Source organism: Telopea speciosissima, chromosome 10 (genome assembly GCF_018873765.1).
Source record: "Telopea speciosissima isolate NSW1024214 ecotype Mountain lineage chromosome 10, Tspe_v1, whole genome shotgun sequence".
NCBI classification, from domain to species: Eukaryota; Viridiplantae; Streptophyta; class Magnoliopsida; order Proteales; family Proteaceae; genus Telopea; species Telopea speciosissima.
Genome location: NC_057925.1, coordinates 14,735,239 through 14,750,707, shown reverse-complemented (window position 1 = coordinate 14,750,707; position 15,469 = coordinate 14,735,239). Strand labels below are relative to the sequence as shown.

General features: G+C 36.6%; 1 protein-coding gene across 2 annotated transcripts; it reads left to right on the top strand.

Annotated features, from left to right (window-relative positions):
* The first annotated feature begins 507 nt into the window (after positions 1–507).
* On the top strand, positions 508–14,434 carry LOC122641515 (nodulation receptor kinase-like). 2 transcript variants are annotated; one of them, XM_043834771.1, is made up of 15 exons: positions 508–930; positions 2,209–2,737; positions 3,239–3,714; positions 4,198–4,348; positions 4,495–4,566; positions 4,662–4,730; positions 5,226–5,297; positions 5,418–5,492; positions 5,603–5,778; positions 7,480–7,706; positions 8,374–8,500; positions 8,590–8,649; positions 9,648–9,837; positions 10,495–10,633; positions 13,899–14,434. In XM_043834771.1, exons 1-15 carry the CDS (start codon positions 837–839, stop codon positions 14,124–14,126), a joined length of 2,685 nt encoding a protein of 894 aa, XP_043690706.1. In that variant the 5' UTR covers positions 508–836; the 3' UTR covers positions 14,127–14,434. The 2 variants fall into 2 exon arrangements, with proteins under 2 accessions (XP_043690706.1, XP_043690705.1); XM_043834770.1 differs by having other exon boundaries at positions 510–930; positions 8,581–8,649.
* Positions 14,435–15,469: the final 1,035 nt, after the last annotated feature.

Genomic DNA, 15,469 nt, shown 5'->3' with positions numbered 1-15,469 from the left:
TCATATAATATCTTCTTTTCTATTTCTCATCGTATGCTTTTAGCCTCTTTTAACAACATTCATATTCTTAAAATGATCAAAATCTATATTGGTATTGGTATCTTTGAAGGCAAAAACATTTGATACAGCCTATACAAACTGATAGTATAGATATCAGTGTGGATTTTGAGGCGATACCCAATCCGGATTCCGTGAACTAAAGCTATGGGCCCCACATCTATCCAATGGTCTATGTACCAAATTATCCAGGAGTGTGGTTGAAAAGTGGTAGACACGTGGAAACATTATCTTAAAGGGAAAGGAAAAAAATCTTACAAATTTTTATTTTTATTTTTTGGGTGAATCTTACAAAAAATTATTGCTATCAGCTGGGTAGAGAGAGAGAGAGAGAGAAGAGTAAGGGTATTCGGGTCAATATGAGAGAGAAGAGTAAGGGTATTCGGGTCGGATATTGTGTAACGAGAGTGTGTGGGTTGCCGCCAATTAATCTCAAAACAATTCATGGTAAAGAGACATCAGTGAAGCATTCAAGTTTGTTCCACCCCAGTAGAGTCTTGCCTTGAATTGCTTCTGCAATTCCCAGCTTGAAAACCCCGGTGCTAGACTATTCTCTGCAGATCCAAAAGCCTTTTCCATCTGCAAAATTATCTCTTTCCACTGATTCTCCTTCTGAACAATCAGTAGTAGAAGATTCATGGAAACAAGGGATCTCAGAACGTAAGATATGGCAAATATTGGAAAAATTAAGGGTTCAATTTGGATGTTGGTGGAAGTTGACAGATTATGAAGTTGATTACGAGTTTGGAAATCTAATAGGGCGAGTTACAGATAAGACAATGATGGAACCTGTTAATTCGGCAACATTGATAGGAATTTGTCTCCTCAGCTTCTTCTTGCTTCTCCTTATACAACCAGCTTGTGCACAGAATGGTAAGTTTGAAAACTAATAGTTGTTGTTCTTCTTTGGTTATTTTCTGAGCTCAGAAGTATTATGACCAAATTTCAAATAATTTGGTAACAAAGATTTCAGTTGTAAGAATACATTATGGTTGAAATTTTTTTATCTTACAGATCGATGCCTAAGATCTTAAAAATAAGCTAAAAAGGGTTGGGGGGGGGGGGGAGAAAAAGGAAAATAGTGTGGGTTGGATTTAAAGGGAAATGTATTAGTTGGTTTGGTTATAAGGCTTTCGACGTGGTTACAAGCTTGAACTTTTTATCCTAAATTTGGGGATATTCATTATTTGGAGAGGAATTATAATAGACACAGTGAGCATGACCATCCATAAAGAAAACCAAATTAATGGTTTCTGCTTTGGGATTTCCAGGAAATGACCCTTAATGATCCATTAAATGCAGTCTGAATTCGAACATATTGGATAAAGAATCATAGAAGAAAAAGCACTAGTTAGCCAATTTAATGGGGCTGAACTAGGGGAAGGATATTCCTGTGCATCACACTTCATTCTGACAAAGTTGGAATTGTCAGTTTCTATGCCTCAGATGTTAGAGAACATGAAGTGAAGTATTATTATTGTGCATGCATTGGTTGTCGTTTGCAACATCAAGTTCAAAGGTTTCATTTGTGTGTGGGAAGAGCAGAGACCTAACCCATATTCTAGGTTTAGTCAAAAAAGGTACACTCTGTGTGCTTCTTTGGGGTTGGGCTATTGATCCCCTCTGAAAAATATAATGAACCAGATTTAGTAGCTAAAGTTGCTTAGGTTTGTGTTGTGGAGCAAAAGTGACCAGCATGTTTAGATAATCATAACCCATTTAGGTTAATTGCTTTTTGGTTCAGGTGAATCACCCATATGCATGACAGGGGCTCTGTTTTACAAAAAAAATTAAATTGATTAAATTCTTGGGTCTCTCTTATAAATAATTACATCTCAATGACGAGATTTACTTTAAAGTGTTCTGTCTTGTAGTTACTTTTTTGAAGATTTCTGAAGTCCATTGGCTGAGTTGTAAAAGTCCATGATACTTAACAACACAGATCTGAATTTGAAACCCTTTCATCCACTAACCTATAGCACTGACATTCTTGCCTGACATCATTCACACTTGTTACAGTAATCACAAATTTTCATTTGTATGGTGTAACCATGTCAGATTAATGCCATATCAAACTTTTTGCTATAGTATTGTTACAATTAGTTGTGGAACCTTGAGATGGCTTATTAATTTAATTTGTAATGCATGCAGGCTTTGTGAGCTTATGGTGTTGTGCACCATCAAATGGCACTGACCCCAGCACCAATATAACCTGGAACTCAGATTTAAATTTGTTCAATAACATAGGAAAATGTCAAGAGATATCCTCCCCAGTGATCAACAATGCAAGCTATACATGGGCTCGAATTTTCAACCCAGGTCCAGGAAACAAATGGTGTTATAATTTGACAACAGTCATGGATCAAGATTATTTGATTAGGGGTACCTTCCCTCGTGGTCTCAGTCTCGGTTCTTCTATTGATACATTCTTCAATATTTCATTTGGTGCCACATCCATTGGTCAAGTGAAATCTACAGACAACTCTTCAGTGGTGGAGGGGTTTATTAGAGCTACCAATCACTACATAGACTTCTGCTTATTGGGGGTGAAGGGTAGCCCATACATTTCAGATCTTGAATTAAGGCCTTTGGGTAATTTGTTGTACCCTGAGTTAGATTTGTCTAATGTTCTAAAGTTGGTCAGTCGAGTTGATGTTGGGAACACGAAAGGGGTGATCAGGTAAGTTTCCTAATTTTTTTTGTTTGAAACAAGATAATAACAGTCCTTTTTGCATATAAGGAATATAGATGACCACTTTTGCGTAGCTTTTGGTTAAGGACCAGTTGTCAGCTATCCTATGTTCCAAGTATCCTTAGTCTACCACTTGAGATACAGAACATAACTCTTATGTTGAATCATAATTTATATCCATCCATGTCCAAATCAATCTTCATCACTTAATGATGGGGTATGAGCTTCTTCTTGTAAAAAAGGATAGATATCTTGTGCTCTACCTCTCTTCATGAGATCAAACATCAGAAATCTTGTGCTTCTTATGCTCAATAAGCAATACAAATATCAGTAGTAGCCTCTCCTTTTATTTATGGAGATAGATTGTAGAAAGTATAAACAAAGGTCAGAAGAATTTGTAGGCTAAGTCCTTTTTCCTTTAATTGCGGATTTGAAAACTGAAGATATGGTGTTGAGTGCATGTTTCCATGTTGTTACATGTACTTGCAGGTATCCTTATGATACAAGTGATCGCATTTGGGCTACCAGCTCAAGTCTAAGCAATAGTTCCATCATAATATCCAACACAAGCATCTCAGTCAATGGTGCTAATGCATCTGTACCGATTCAAGTGCTACAAACAGCACTGACGGACAAAACACAGCTGCAGTTCATACAGGATAACCTTGATCTGAGCAACAAAAACTATCTTATTTTCCTTTATTTTCTTGAACTCGATGGATCTATTAAGAAGGGAGAAAGGATGTTTGATATATATGTAAATGGAGAAAAGAGATATGGAAACTTTGATGTATTAGGGGGTGGCACCATCTCCAACTACAGGAAAGCTGTTTTTAATGCAAGCACAGAAAATGGTATTCTTAATGTGACATTAGTCGGAGTCCAACAGAGGCTGGGACCTATTTGCAATGCTTATGAGATACTACAGGTGCACACAAGGTCTGAAGGAACTGTCCAACAAGATGGTATGTTCTGTAATTAGTAATGATTTATATTCTCCCCTTTTTCTGTAAATTTGTTTCTTGTTATGTTATTGCTCCATTTGCTGTGGCTTTGTAGATTGTGTATGTAAATGACCTTCTTATTATTGATAACATTTATCTTACATGAATTGGGATAAGTAGACCTTCAGTAACCCCACTCCCCCACACCCCACAAAAAAAAGGGGATAATAGACCCTTTGTAGGACGAATCCAAAGTGAAAGTTTGCCTCCCTCGATGAAAATGATTTATGAAACTCTTGTTGATGACTAAAAATATGTACCACATGGTTCCACCCTGTAAGAAAGACTCGGACTATTGTAACACAGTGGTGTATCGATAAGCTTGTGAAGCAAAAAACAAAATCTGTCCTGTCTAGAGTGATAATATCCATTAGGACTTTTGTTATGACTTTGAAGTTATATTGTTTATTTCACAATATGGAATACCTTTCGTTTTACTTTCAGCCAATGTAATTATGGAGGTGAGGGATGAACTAATAGCTAACAACCCAGAAAATGAGGTTCTACTGAGCTGGTCCGGAGATCCATGTCTTCCCTTTCCATGGCAAGGCTTGGGCTGTGACCCCATAAACAGTTCAGCTGCCATCACCTCAGTGTAAGCCATCATTCTTCTTTATACATTTATTTTTTCTAAATATTTCATTCAATCATTTCTCGAAGAAAGAAATCCGAGTTGATGAAATGAATGTATTGTCACTAACATCTCATTAATCAATGTGTGGTCTCATAACCTTTCTTCAGGGATCTTTCGTCACGTGCTCTTCAAGGATCACTTCCTTCCCACATCACTGAGCTAGCCAACCTGAAAGCACTGTATGATAAAGTTCTCCTCAATTGAGTTTTTGACAGTTGTTGAAGTAGTGACCTCTAATTCTGGAAGCTGCCTACTGATGACGTATGACTTGCAGGAACCTGAGCTTCAATGACTTCACTGGCACCATTCTATCTTTCCCAGATTCTTCTATGTTGACATCAATGTAACCTCCTATCTGCTGCTTCAGCTTAGATGATAGTTCAGTTTTAGCTTTTAGTATTCACATTTACACACACACACACACACACAGGTGATTTAGAAAATAATTATCGACAGAATGGAAGATAATTTCAAGGCATCATTCTATTTGGTTGGTTGATAACCCAGAAATATCCATTTTATAGCACAAAGTCTTAATTGTGGGGTTCACTGATAGGCTGTTGTTACACTCAAAATTTAAACACTAGTGCCTCTGAGCTAAGCATTTACACTAGCCTTCTCACTAATTATCATTCTATGTCTGTCAATACACTCTCTAAATGTCACATTGATCCAGTTCCTAATTGTTTTTTTAGCTCTCTGCAATCCAGTTTGTGGCTCAATCACTTTCATGATCTAATCAGCATGTTAATATGCATAATCTCGAAACAGAGTTTATAGTATGTAGTAAACTTCATTGGAGAATGGTGAACTTACTTCGATTTGGTGTCGAGTGCAGGGATGTAAGGGATAATGAACTTATTGGTTCAATTACCAATTCTTTTTCCTCGCTTCCTTATTTAACAAAATTGTAAGTTAGCATCTTGTTTCTTTTCCTCTTGTGTATAAAAATGTGAATGCTTCATATGAATAAGGATTTAGTTGGGAACCTCCTTGAGTCAGTGAAATAATATATAATGTGCTTCTTTAGGTATTTTGGATGCAACTTGCAATTCAGCAATGCTCTTCCTTCTGGATTATTGAACCGCGCAAATCTTACTACAGAGTATGAATGAAGCAAATTCCAAGAAAATGTCACAAACAATATTAACAGTTTGGATTTTTGAAATGCTTATATTTTATCTTTATGATCTGATCTTTTAATGTCTATGTCAGCTTTGGAATCTGTGTTGTTGGAGGCTCTTCACTTGCAGTGCATCAAATTATCATATATGCTGTCACAGGGCTCTGCCTCCTATTTGCAGTTGCTGCTGGCATCATCTTCATGTGTAACAAAAAAAGATTGATGGCTCGGGGAAGATTAGAACAAGGAAGAACCCTGAAGACAAAGAGTAAGTTGATTAATCCTCTATTAGGAGGCCTTGAGAAAATTGTTAGATGTAGGGTTTGTGACTTATAGAGAAGAAAAGGAGGGAGAAATATAAATGAAGAAGAGAGAGAGTGCATGTCTCGCAACAGAATGCATGCATTATACCATTATGCCCCTCATTAAAGAAAAAAAATGATCTACAAACATATACAACCACCTATATGCTTTAAAATTACTCAAAAACATTCTACAGCCCTTCCCCTCAAGCTGAGGAATGGTTTTCACACATTCCCAATTTTAGTTTGCCTAAATAATGTTAAATATGATATTTTAATACCTTTGGTGAGGATATCAGCTGGTAGGTCACCAATTCATATAAGGAGTACAAATCAATCATTTCCTCAGCTTAACTTTGATTTAACTTATCAATTTCTTTCCAGCTAAAAGGACAAGGTGTGAAAGAATCCACTTTAAAGGGCACAGACCTTATGGTCGATCTGTTAAACAGGAGATCTTCGACCTAAACAAACTTAGTCCGTTCCCTCTCCTTGCCAGATGCACTTCAAACACCATTTCTGTTTGGACTCCTAATAAAGTCCTATAGAGTTTCTTAATTCATTCTACCTTATTTGTAATGTTAACGCTCCTATCACAAATATTTTAACAATATCTCTTTGAATATGGTCCAAAGTATGCTGCAAAGTAGAGTTCTGAGAACTTTGAAGTAGATTCAGCTAGTTCATATCATCATATGATTTTTTCTATTAAAACATAAGGGTCTTACATAGGGATACTGTTTCCCTTTTTGGGACTCAGCACTTCCTGAGTCCATATCATTGTTAGGAAACCAGGAACAAGAATATGTTGATGAGAGCATTATCGAAGAACCTGTACTTTGTTGAAGGTCAAACTATTTGTCTCCATTGGGGGTTTCATCTTTCATTGCAAGAAAGTAATAGACGCAAAATGACTTAAACTGCAAAATAAAAAATTTACACATTCAACATTAGATCTATGAAACAGAATTTTACATCTTATTTCCTCAAACTTTGTGGATTCTATTGCAGAAAATAGAAAAATCTGTCCATCCCATACAACCTCTTATGACTAGTTAGTTCAAGGGTATGATTTTTCTTGATGGTACTATGTTCCCTTATATTTCCTTTACAGCTAATTGAACCATATTCAGTTGTTTTTGTTTTTGTCCCTGCAGCAGTACCTTCCCCTCCCCCCCCCCCCCCTCTTTTTCCATGTGTATATTTTTGTGCATGGATGGATAGGAAAGTACTATTCACAGTGTATGGATATGTGTGTATTTGTGTTGTCTGTGCTCTGGCTAATTGTCCGTAAATAACTTTGCAATTGCACTGTGATGCTTCATGTTGTTCCACTTTGAAGACCTTTTATTCACATGGTATTGTCATTCTATATAGTTGGTCAACTACATCATTGTCTTGTCATTCCCAACACCCCCCCACCCCCACAATTCATTATCATCGTTTTTATTGATGAAATTTGTCATACGTAATGTTCTTCACAGAACAGTAGTAACAACATGGTTATAAAGGTATGGATCATTTACAAATTCTGAGAGTTGAGGGCGATCTAAACTGTGGTCTATCATTCATTCATATGGGTCCACGTACATATGAGCTCCAAATTACTTATTTCTATTAATTGTTTTTCCCATGTTTCCTCAACAAAAATTTCCTGTCAAATGCAGATCAAATTTATTCTCTGCCCAGCCCGGAAATTTTTTCTCTGACCTCTGTATCTATACCGACTTTTACTCTGGAATGTATTGAAACTTCCACCAGCAACTACAAAACCTTAATAGGTGAAGGAGGTTTTGGATCTGTTTATTATGGTACTCTACCTGATGGTCAAGAAGTGGCTGTGAAGGTTCGCTCAGGGACCTCAACTCAGGGGTGTGGTGAATTTGACAATGAGGTAAAATTGTTCATTTATGATCAGTTTTTGCCACTCTTTTATTTACATTGACTGAGTATGTTGCCTAACAAGCAAATGCTATTTACATGAAGTGCAGGGAATGTGCCTCCAACAGTTCTCTTTTACAATATTTAGATACTGCGCTGCATCTTTGTACTATTACTGGCTATATATTTGCCACCACCTAAATGCTTTAATCAAAAGGCTGATAAATAATCATATTTTATTAATGATTTGTAGTTTTTATACATTTTGTTGATATTTTTTATAATTATTTTTTAAACAATATATTGAATGGTTCTACTTTTATATTAGTGTTTGATATAACGGATATAGTACGAAAGTTTATAAAGATAAAAGAATGATGATTTTTGTAAAAACTTCCGGACTATAATTTAGGAGAAAAATAACGCTAGCCGGTCGCGTGGTTCCTGCACCCAGACACAGGACTGCGTGTTTTTACCGTCCAGCCCCCAGTGAACTCAAAAATCCCATTCCAACTTATCCCCCTATGTGCGTTCTCATGGCCCCTGCACTGATGCAGGCACTACATGCTCAGACAGTGATATCTTGCCCATAATTTAGATGGGTTAAGCCAAAATACATGTATCTTGCTTAATATGTTCAGAGGTGTATGACATTCATTAATATATACTTATTTTTGCAGTTAAAACTTCTCTCAGCTATTCGGCACGAGAATTTGGTTCCCCTTCTAGGCTACTGTTCTGAAAGTAACCAACTGATTCTTGTTTATCCCTTCATGTCCAATGGCTCTTTGCATGATCACCTCTATGGTAGTCCATTAACTGTCAAAGCCCTTTGTAGATCTTAACTGTTATTCTTAGTTCTTGTGATTAACATTTTTCTTCCATAGGGGAAGCAGCAAAACAAAAAACGCTAGCCTGGCCTACAAGACTGTCCATTGCACTTGGTACTGCTCGAGGCAAGTAACATGGGTATTCTCACTCTTATTGATTTCTTATATTTTAATTTACCAAAAATGTGAAGAAAAAATTGCAGAGAACAACTTAGATCTTTTAATGACAACATGTTTCCTTCACGACAATGAGAAATTGAGAACTTTGTATATTTCTTGGAGATGTAAAGGTTGGTTATGCCATTAAATTCTCTACCATGGTATTTGGTAATTCGATAGATACTCCAGAAAAATTATATTTAGTTTCTGTTTTATTTTTAAGTTGAGGTTATCCTAGGTTAGCAGATGGATAGTGGATATCTGTCATTGTGACATCTGACTTTGGTTGCAGACCAAACGATTGACAGTTTCCATGGCTAGAATCTCTTAATCAAGTTAACTATCTTGCAACAATATCTTTTGTGCATGAGCCATCCAATGAAAATTCCACTTCCTGCACATATGAGGCATGATTGTGGCACAGTCTGGACGAGTTTGCTTTCATGTTGCTGGAGCACGGAATTTCTACATTTTTCTTGTTATCTCAAACATAACTCAATGAAGAACAGTAATGGGTTTATGAAGTAAAGTTGTATTTCTAGATGGGGTTAGTACATATGGTGCTTTGAAGAATCAAATTTCCTAAAAAATATTGCACTTTAAAAACAAACAGGAACCTTAAATGTTGACAAAATGGAAAATTTTGTTTTATACCATGGAAAACACCCTATGTCCTACATGAATTGCACATTTGTATTAATAAATGTTTCTTGAATGCTATTGAATGCTCTAGTTTTATAGTCTGATTATCATTCTAAAACTGGCCTATTGGTCTGAAGTTCAGCCAAGGTTCTTAAAAGATGATTGGCTAGATAATCTCTATGGATGTGTCAATAATAAAAAATTATTCTATCTTTCCAAGTATAACTATGGAATCTAGAAAACAGTTTGGTTTAGGTTATTCAACATTGATTAGATTATCAAAAATAGAAGTCCAAAATTCAAAATTTTCTGATCATCTTCAGGTCTAGTATATCTACACACGTTTTCTGGCCGCTATGTCGTACATGGGGATGTAAAATCAAGCAACATACTTTTGGATCATAATATGTGCGCCAAGTTGGCGGACTTTGGCTTTTCAGAATGTGCTCCTCAAGAAGGGGATAATGGAAGTTGTTTGGAAGTAAGAGGGACAGCTGGATATGTGGACCCAGAGTAAGTTCAGATCTTTCTTCCTTAGGCTTAAGACAGTTTTCCTTTTTCTGCCTGAACTAAAAAGGGAAAAAATAAAGAAAATACTCAGTTTTTTTTCAACTTCAATTACTAGCAAAATTGTTTGACTTTTCAATTTTCCTATGATTATTATGTTCCTCACAATCTTTCACCATTCCTTTAAAAGCCTGAATCTCTCTAAAATTTGTATAGTTAGAAATAATACTGTTTCTTGGCATCAAATGTTTGGTTTTGCTAATTGTCTGAAAGACAAATTAAACACTAGATTATTTTTTTCTTTGGATAAAGGGAAGAACTTAGCTACACATGCACCATAGAGAGTTCTACTCTACATGGGCTCCCTTAACATCTTTTATCTGCCACTTGGCAAATCAATTGAGACCCAAAGCTTCTGAGCATGTTGCTGACATCAGTTTCTATTCTGCTTATTATGGTACTCTACCTGATGGCAAGAAATGGCATGCTGATAGACTAACTCTAAATGATGCCTGTATAGAAAATATTTTTCCTTAATAGGAACTTTTAAAGAGAGAGAGAGAGAGAGAGAGAGAGAGAGAATTGCAGATCATGTTATGCTTTTTTTTAATCATTTATTATTATTATCATTTTTTTTTATTTATTTTGTGTGTGTGTGTGCAGGTGCTATTCAGCACAGACACATCAGTTCTCGGCAAACATTGATGTTTTTAGTTTTGGTGTGGTGCTACTAGAAATTTTAACTGGTCGGGAGCCTCTCAATATACAGGAGCCACATAATGTTTGGAGCTTAGTTGAATGGGTATGGCCCTAATTTGTGCTTATCCTTCTTACCTTCTGAAAGTATGACTAATTTATATTTTTGTTAGAGGACAGGTGCTGGTCACTGCTCAAGCTATTTGGCAAGTTATGCCTCACCAATAAATTTCCTACAAGTCATGCTTGCAACTCAATTAGATCTCAAAAATATCTGATGAGAACATAGTCATCAAGGCGGGAAGGTGATCATGACATTTTAGAGGGTAAAAATTCAAGGCGACACCGCCAAGGCGGCAAGGTGCCCGCCTAGGCGACGCCTTGATAACTATGGATGAGAACTTGGCCAGGTCAGCCAACACCGGTGCCAATCTGAGCCCATATTGCAATTATCCTGAATTATATATTAGGTTTAACAATTTCTCTTGTGAAAAAAGAAAATATATTGTTACTCTAAGTATCTAACACAAAATGCAAAAACTTTTATATCCATATTAACTTAACATATAACTTTATATAATAAAATCATGATGTAGAACTTCTAGAACTCACAATTTTATGTGAAATGAAACAATCAATAATAAAGTTCAATTATGGTTTCTTAATTAGGCATATGAGGAGTCAAAAATAAAGGTTGAATGGCTAAAAAATGATGGCAATGGCAGTTTTGTGCATAAGATGGAAACAGAAGAGGAGAGAAAACTTTAGTTCCCAATTAGAAATCAACAAGGTGTAGTAGATGAAGGAAGAGAGATTGAAAGAGTTTTGTCAGTGTTCTGCGAAAATGACAGGTTGCAATGGGTTCTCTCAGAAGTGAGTCAGGCAAAGTGAGTTGAATAACCTGTCAGGGGATGTGGTGGTGGTGGAAAATTCTGTAGCTTCGGTAAGGATAACTACATGGATTCAAAAATGGTTATTTCCAAGAAATTTTGAATTATTACTTGGGATCTCATGGGTTATTTCCAATAAAGCTTGGGTCTGAAATTCTACTGAGATTGCCAATCTGATGCAAGCCTCAAGATAGGCTGTTGAACTCAGATCGGGAGAGATAGAAATAAGCTCCAATAAACTTGAACTCGGATTCAAGATTTTCCAAAACTGCACCAGTTTGGGAAAATAAACATAACTCTTTGTATATAACTTTGGAATGAGTTGATTCCAAAACCAAATGATAAGATTCGTGGGGCTACAAAGTTTGTGAATTACAGTTTCCTCAGATTCTGATTGTAGGATGGTGAAGACTGGCCGTGAAGATAGAGTTTGTGTAAGGACACATTTTGGAAATAAAAAAAAAACAACAAAGTAATTTTGGATTTTTGTAAAAGGGATAAGTATGGGACTGATACACCTCTCTTCTAGGATGTGTTGTAGCACCAAGAGTGTTGTTGCAACTCTTTTAGGAAGTAAGTAACACAAGGAAAGCACCAACTCTTCGAGGATGTTGAGAAACTCTTCGTGGTTTCAATGAGAACTCTTCAAGGTTCAAGAGATGCATCAATCACTTTGTATTATCAAAACTCAATGTGTTGCAATCAACATAGCTAGGCCTTTTATAGGCAAATAAAGAAAACTCTAAAAATTACTGCAACATCTCAACCCTCGATCTTAATGATGTACCAATGGTTGAGATTAAAAGAAAAAACCAAAAGATAACATAGGGGGCTGCACTTGTCATACATGCTTCAAGCCTCTTTGTAGTCTTTAAGAAAGACTCTTGGGGGGGAGTAGTTGAAGGAGCTTGGACCAAGATAATCTTTGGGAGAAGGGTTGCCACATCATCAAACACTAAGGAGATGACCCTTCAAGTTATTTAAGCTAGATTTTTGGAGCTGGTTGGGGACAGTCATGTATGGGGTTGGTTCTTAGTCTTGGCCCCGGGCCTTGTGGATTTTATGGGCTTGCGCCTTGACACAGGCTGACCTCCTAAGTGGCTCTTGTGTAGCAATGTGATGCATTTGGGATGCATCACAATCTAGCAAGTTAGAAAAGTCTTTGAGATTCTGTGGACCTCAAATATTTCATCTCAAAGACCCGTATTTTCTCTTCCTTGGGAGTTGAGATGTGCAAGTGTCAATTGTCAAAGGAAGAATTAAAGTATGGGAGCATAGTTAATTCTCTTAAGAAGCATTGGATTGTTCTGTTTCTAAGTATGGGTTCTTACTTTGAGCTGTTATTTGGGCATCACTTTTCCTTGGGATTATTGTTGGAAGGTCAATGCTTGTCCATTTGGAATGATCTTGTTCCTGTTTTGAGGCTTATTCAGTTATCTCTATAACTATCTGAGCTGTTTTGGGAATGTCATGGCCAAATTATTGGCGTGTGTCAAGCTGCAGCCAGTTTCTATTTTGTGAAATTAATTTAATTAGGATATTATCTTAGTGTTAAAAAAATTTTGATTTTCTTTTATATGGAAAATGGGTTAAGCACTCACTAGAGTTGCTGAATTTGTGTATAGTAAGTTCAAGTTTTAGATTCAAAATTAGAATGTGTGTTTCAAAATTGGATGAGTAACCTAGTTGGATTTGAGTACCTTCTAATTCTCTGTTCAAGTTCTGAGCAATTCTTAATGCAATTAGGGAATAGGGGATTAGTAAGTGAAGAGTCTCTAATTCTGATAGTATTGCAAGCCTATAAAAAGGCAAGAAGACTCCCAAAGCATGTTCATGATGATTTTGGTAATTGAATGCAATTGGAAGCCAAAATATTGCTGTACTTTACTCTTCAAACAGTTGGAGCTGTGTGATAGGCCTAGGGTAACTAACACGAAAATAGTACGTGGTTGGAACCAACTGCTAAGTACTGGTTATCCTTTTGTACTTCATAAATTCTACTCCTTTTTTGCTGTTTTGAGTTGTTATAGTTGAGGTTTTAATTGCAAGTTCAGAAACTATACAATTATTGGTTTTTATTTTTTTTGGCGAGAAATGGCAATACTTGAAGCTAAGGTTTCTCTTGCCTCAAGTTACATTACCTGCAGGATTTTGGAATCTGTCCAGCCTTACATCAAGGTATTATATGAGAAAATGTTCATTCCTAAAAGAAGCTAAAATGATCACACGAAAGTGAATAGTATCACAGGAAACTTCTGGTTTGTGATCTGCCCTTGTATGTTACCAAAGTCATTAATGTACTCAAACTTTGAGTTTTGATACGTCTTTTGTTAGTAGCATTTGACATGAAGTCTTAAAAGAGTTGTCTTTGGTTCAAAATCCTCAAATGCAAGATAAATAATGCTTGATATTTTCATGATCTTTAACTATAAACCTTTTTTCTGTGATGATATAAACCTAATTAGTGAAGAGTACATGCAGGCCAAATCATTCATCATGATTTCAAGAATTGAAGATATTGTAGATCCTGCCATAAAAACAGGATATAATGCAGAGACAGTGTGGAAAGTGATTGAGGTAGCATTGGCATGCACTGAATCCCACTCTGCCTACCGACCATACATGACAGATGTCGTCCGAGAACTGGAGGATGCCCTAAATATGGAGAAGAATGCATCTGAAAACTTGAAATCCATCGACAGCAATTAGGAGGTTCTATCGTTGCCCATGGAGAAGAAATGAATTTTCCCCCCATTCTCACTCCCACAGACCCTCTGGCTCAGGCCTCCACAACCCAGATAGGTGGTGAGTAGACATACAAAGGTTGTTGATATATGGATGTCCAGATTAAGCATTTTGCCAATATGAGCTGGGGTTTTCTATCTTATTTAAAGTGTTAAAATGAGAAGGGGAAAAAAAAAAGATGTAAAGCTCCACAGGCCACTGTAAAGGATGAAACTTCACTTTTATTTGCTTGATGCTTAAGCTAATGCAAATAGCATAAAAATTAACTTTTCTCTGTTCCACTCCTTGGTTAGGGAAGTGTTCGATAAAGTTTATCTGGCAACAGAATTGTTGTTCAACCCATTCTGGATCCAGTTTGGAGAGCTTGAATCATCTGAACAAGTGCAGTTTCTGTTATACCTTTTCTTCTTCCTTAAATTTCTTTTCAAAGCTAGCAACATATCATTTTTTGTTTCTGTAGTCAGTGGAGCTTCTTGTGAGATCTGTTAAAGCAAACCCCATCAAACACGAACAAACAAAACTGAGCAAAAATAGATGACACAGATTCAACGTGGTTCAGACGCCAATGTGATGTGTTATGTTCATGGGCGAAGTTGAAGATGATTTTTTTTTAAACCTGAATATTACTTGGGACCCGGGCTGGCCCTTAGAATTTTATTAAATAAATAACTCTTTCAAAAAAGCATTAGGGAGGGGAGGGGAGGGGAGGGGGGAGGGGGGAGGGGGGGGGGGGACATAGCCCACTTTACGCCTTTACCCCAAGCCCAATACAAAAATCACTCAAGGAACACTTCTAAAAAACCAACATGAGACCCCCAGGACCTTTAAAATAAAAAAAGGGGTAAACTTGCCTTGTCTTCCCTCACAAAGACTCGGAGCTCTCTGGAAAGGGATGAAATTAGACTGAAATGAAGTATTACCATTAGTTGAGCAAATCAAAATTAGCTAGTTAATCAGCCGCTTGATTGTTTTCCCTGAACGTAATAAGGAGGCACAGATTTGACACTTCTTGGAACCAATCCCAACAATTTCACTATGTAAAATGGAAGAAAATACAAATGGAGATCTCTCAAAAACACCCAAAACAGTGTAAGAATTCCCGCCCAAAAACCCTAGCTCGAAAATCCCTAAATCTCACTTGTTTCATTTACAACAAGACATTTAAAACATATAAATACTCCTCCAAGCGAGTTGATCCATCTAGTTGGTTCATACCCAAGCCTTCCATTACCATCAAAGACTTAAAAAAAAAATCTCATTTGGATTGCCACCAAAATATGTCGAAGCACGTCAATCTTCAAAACAGA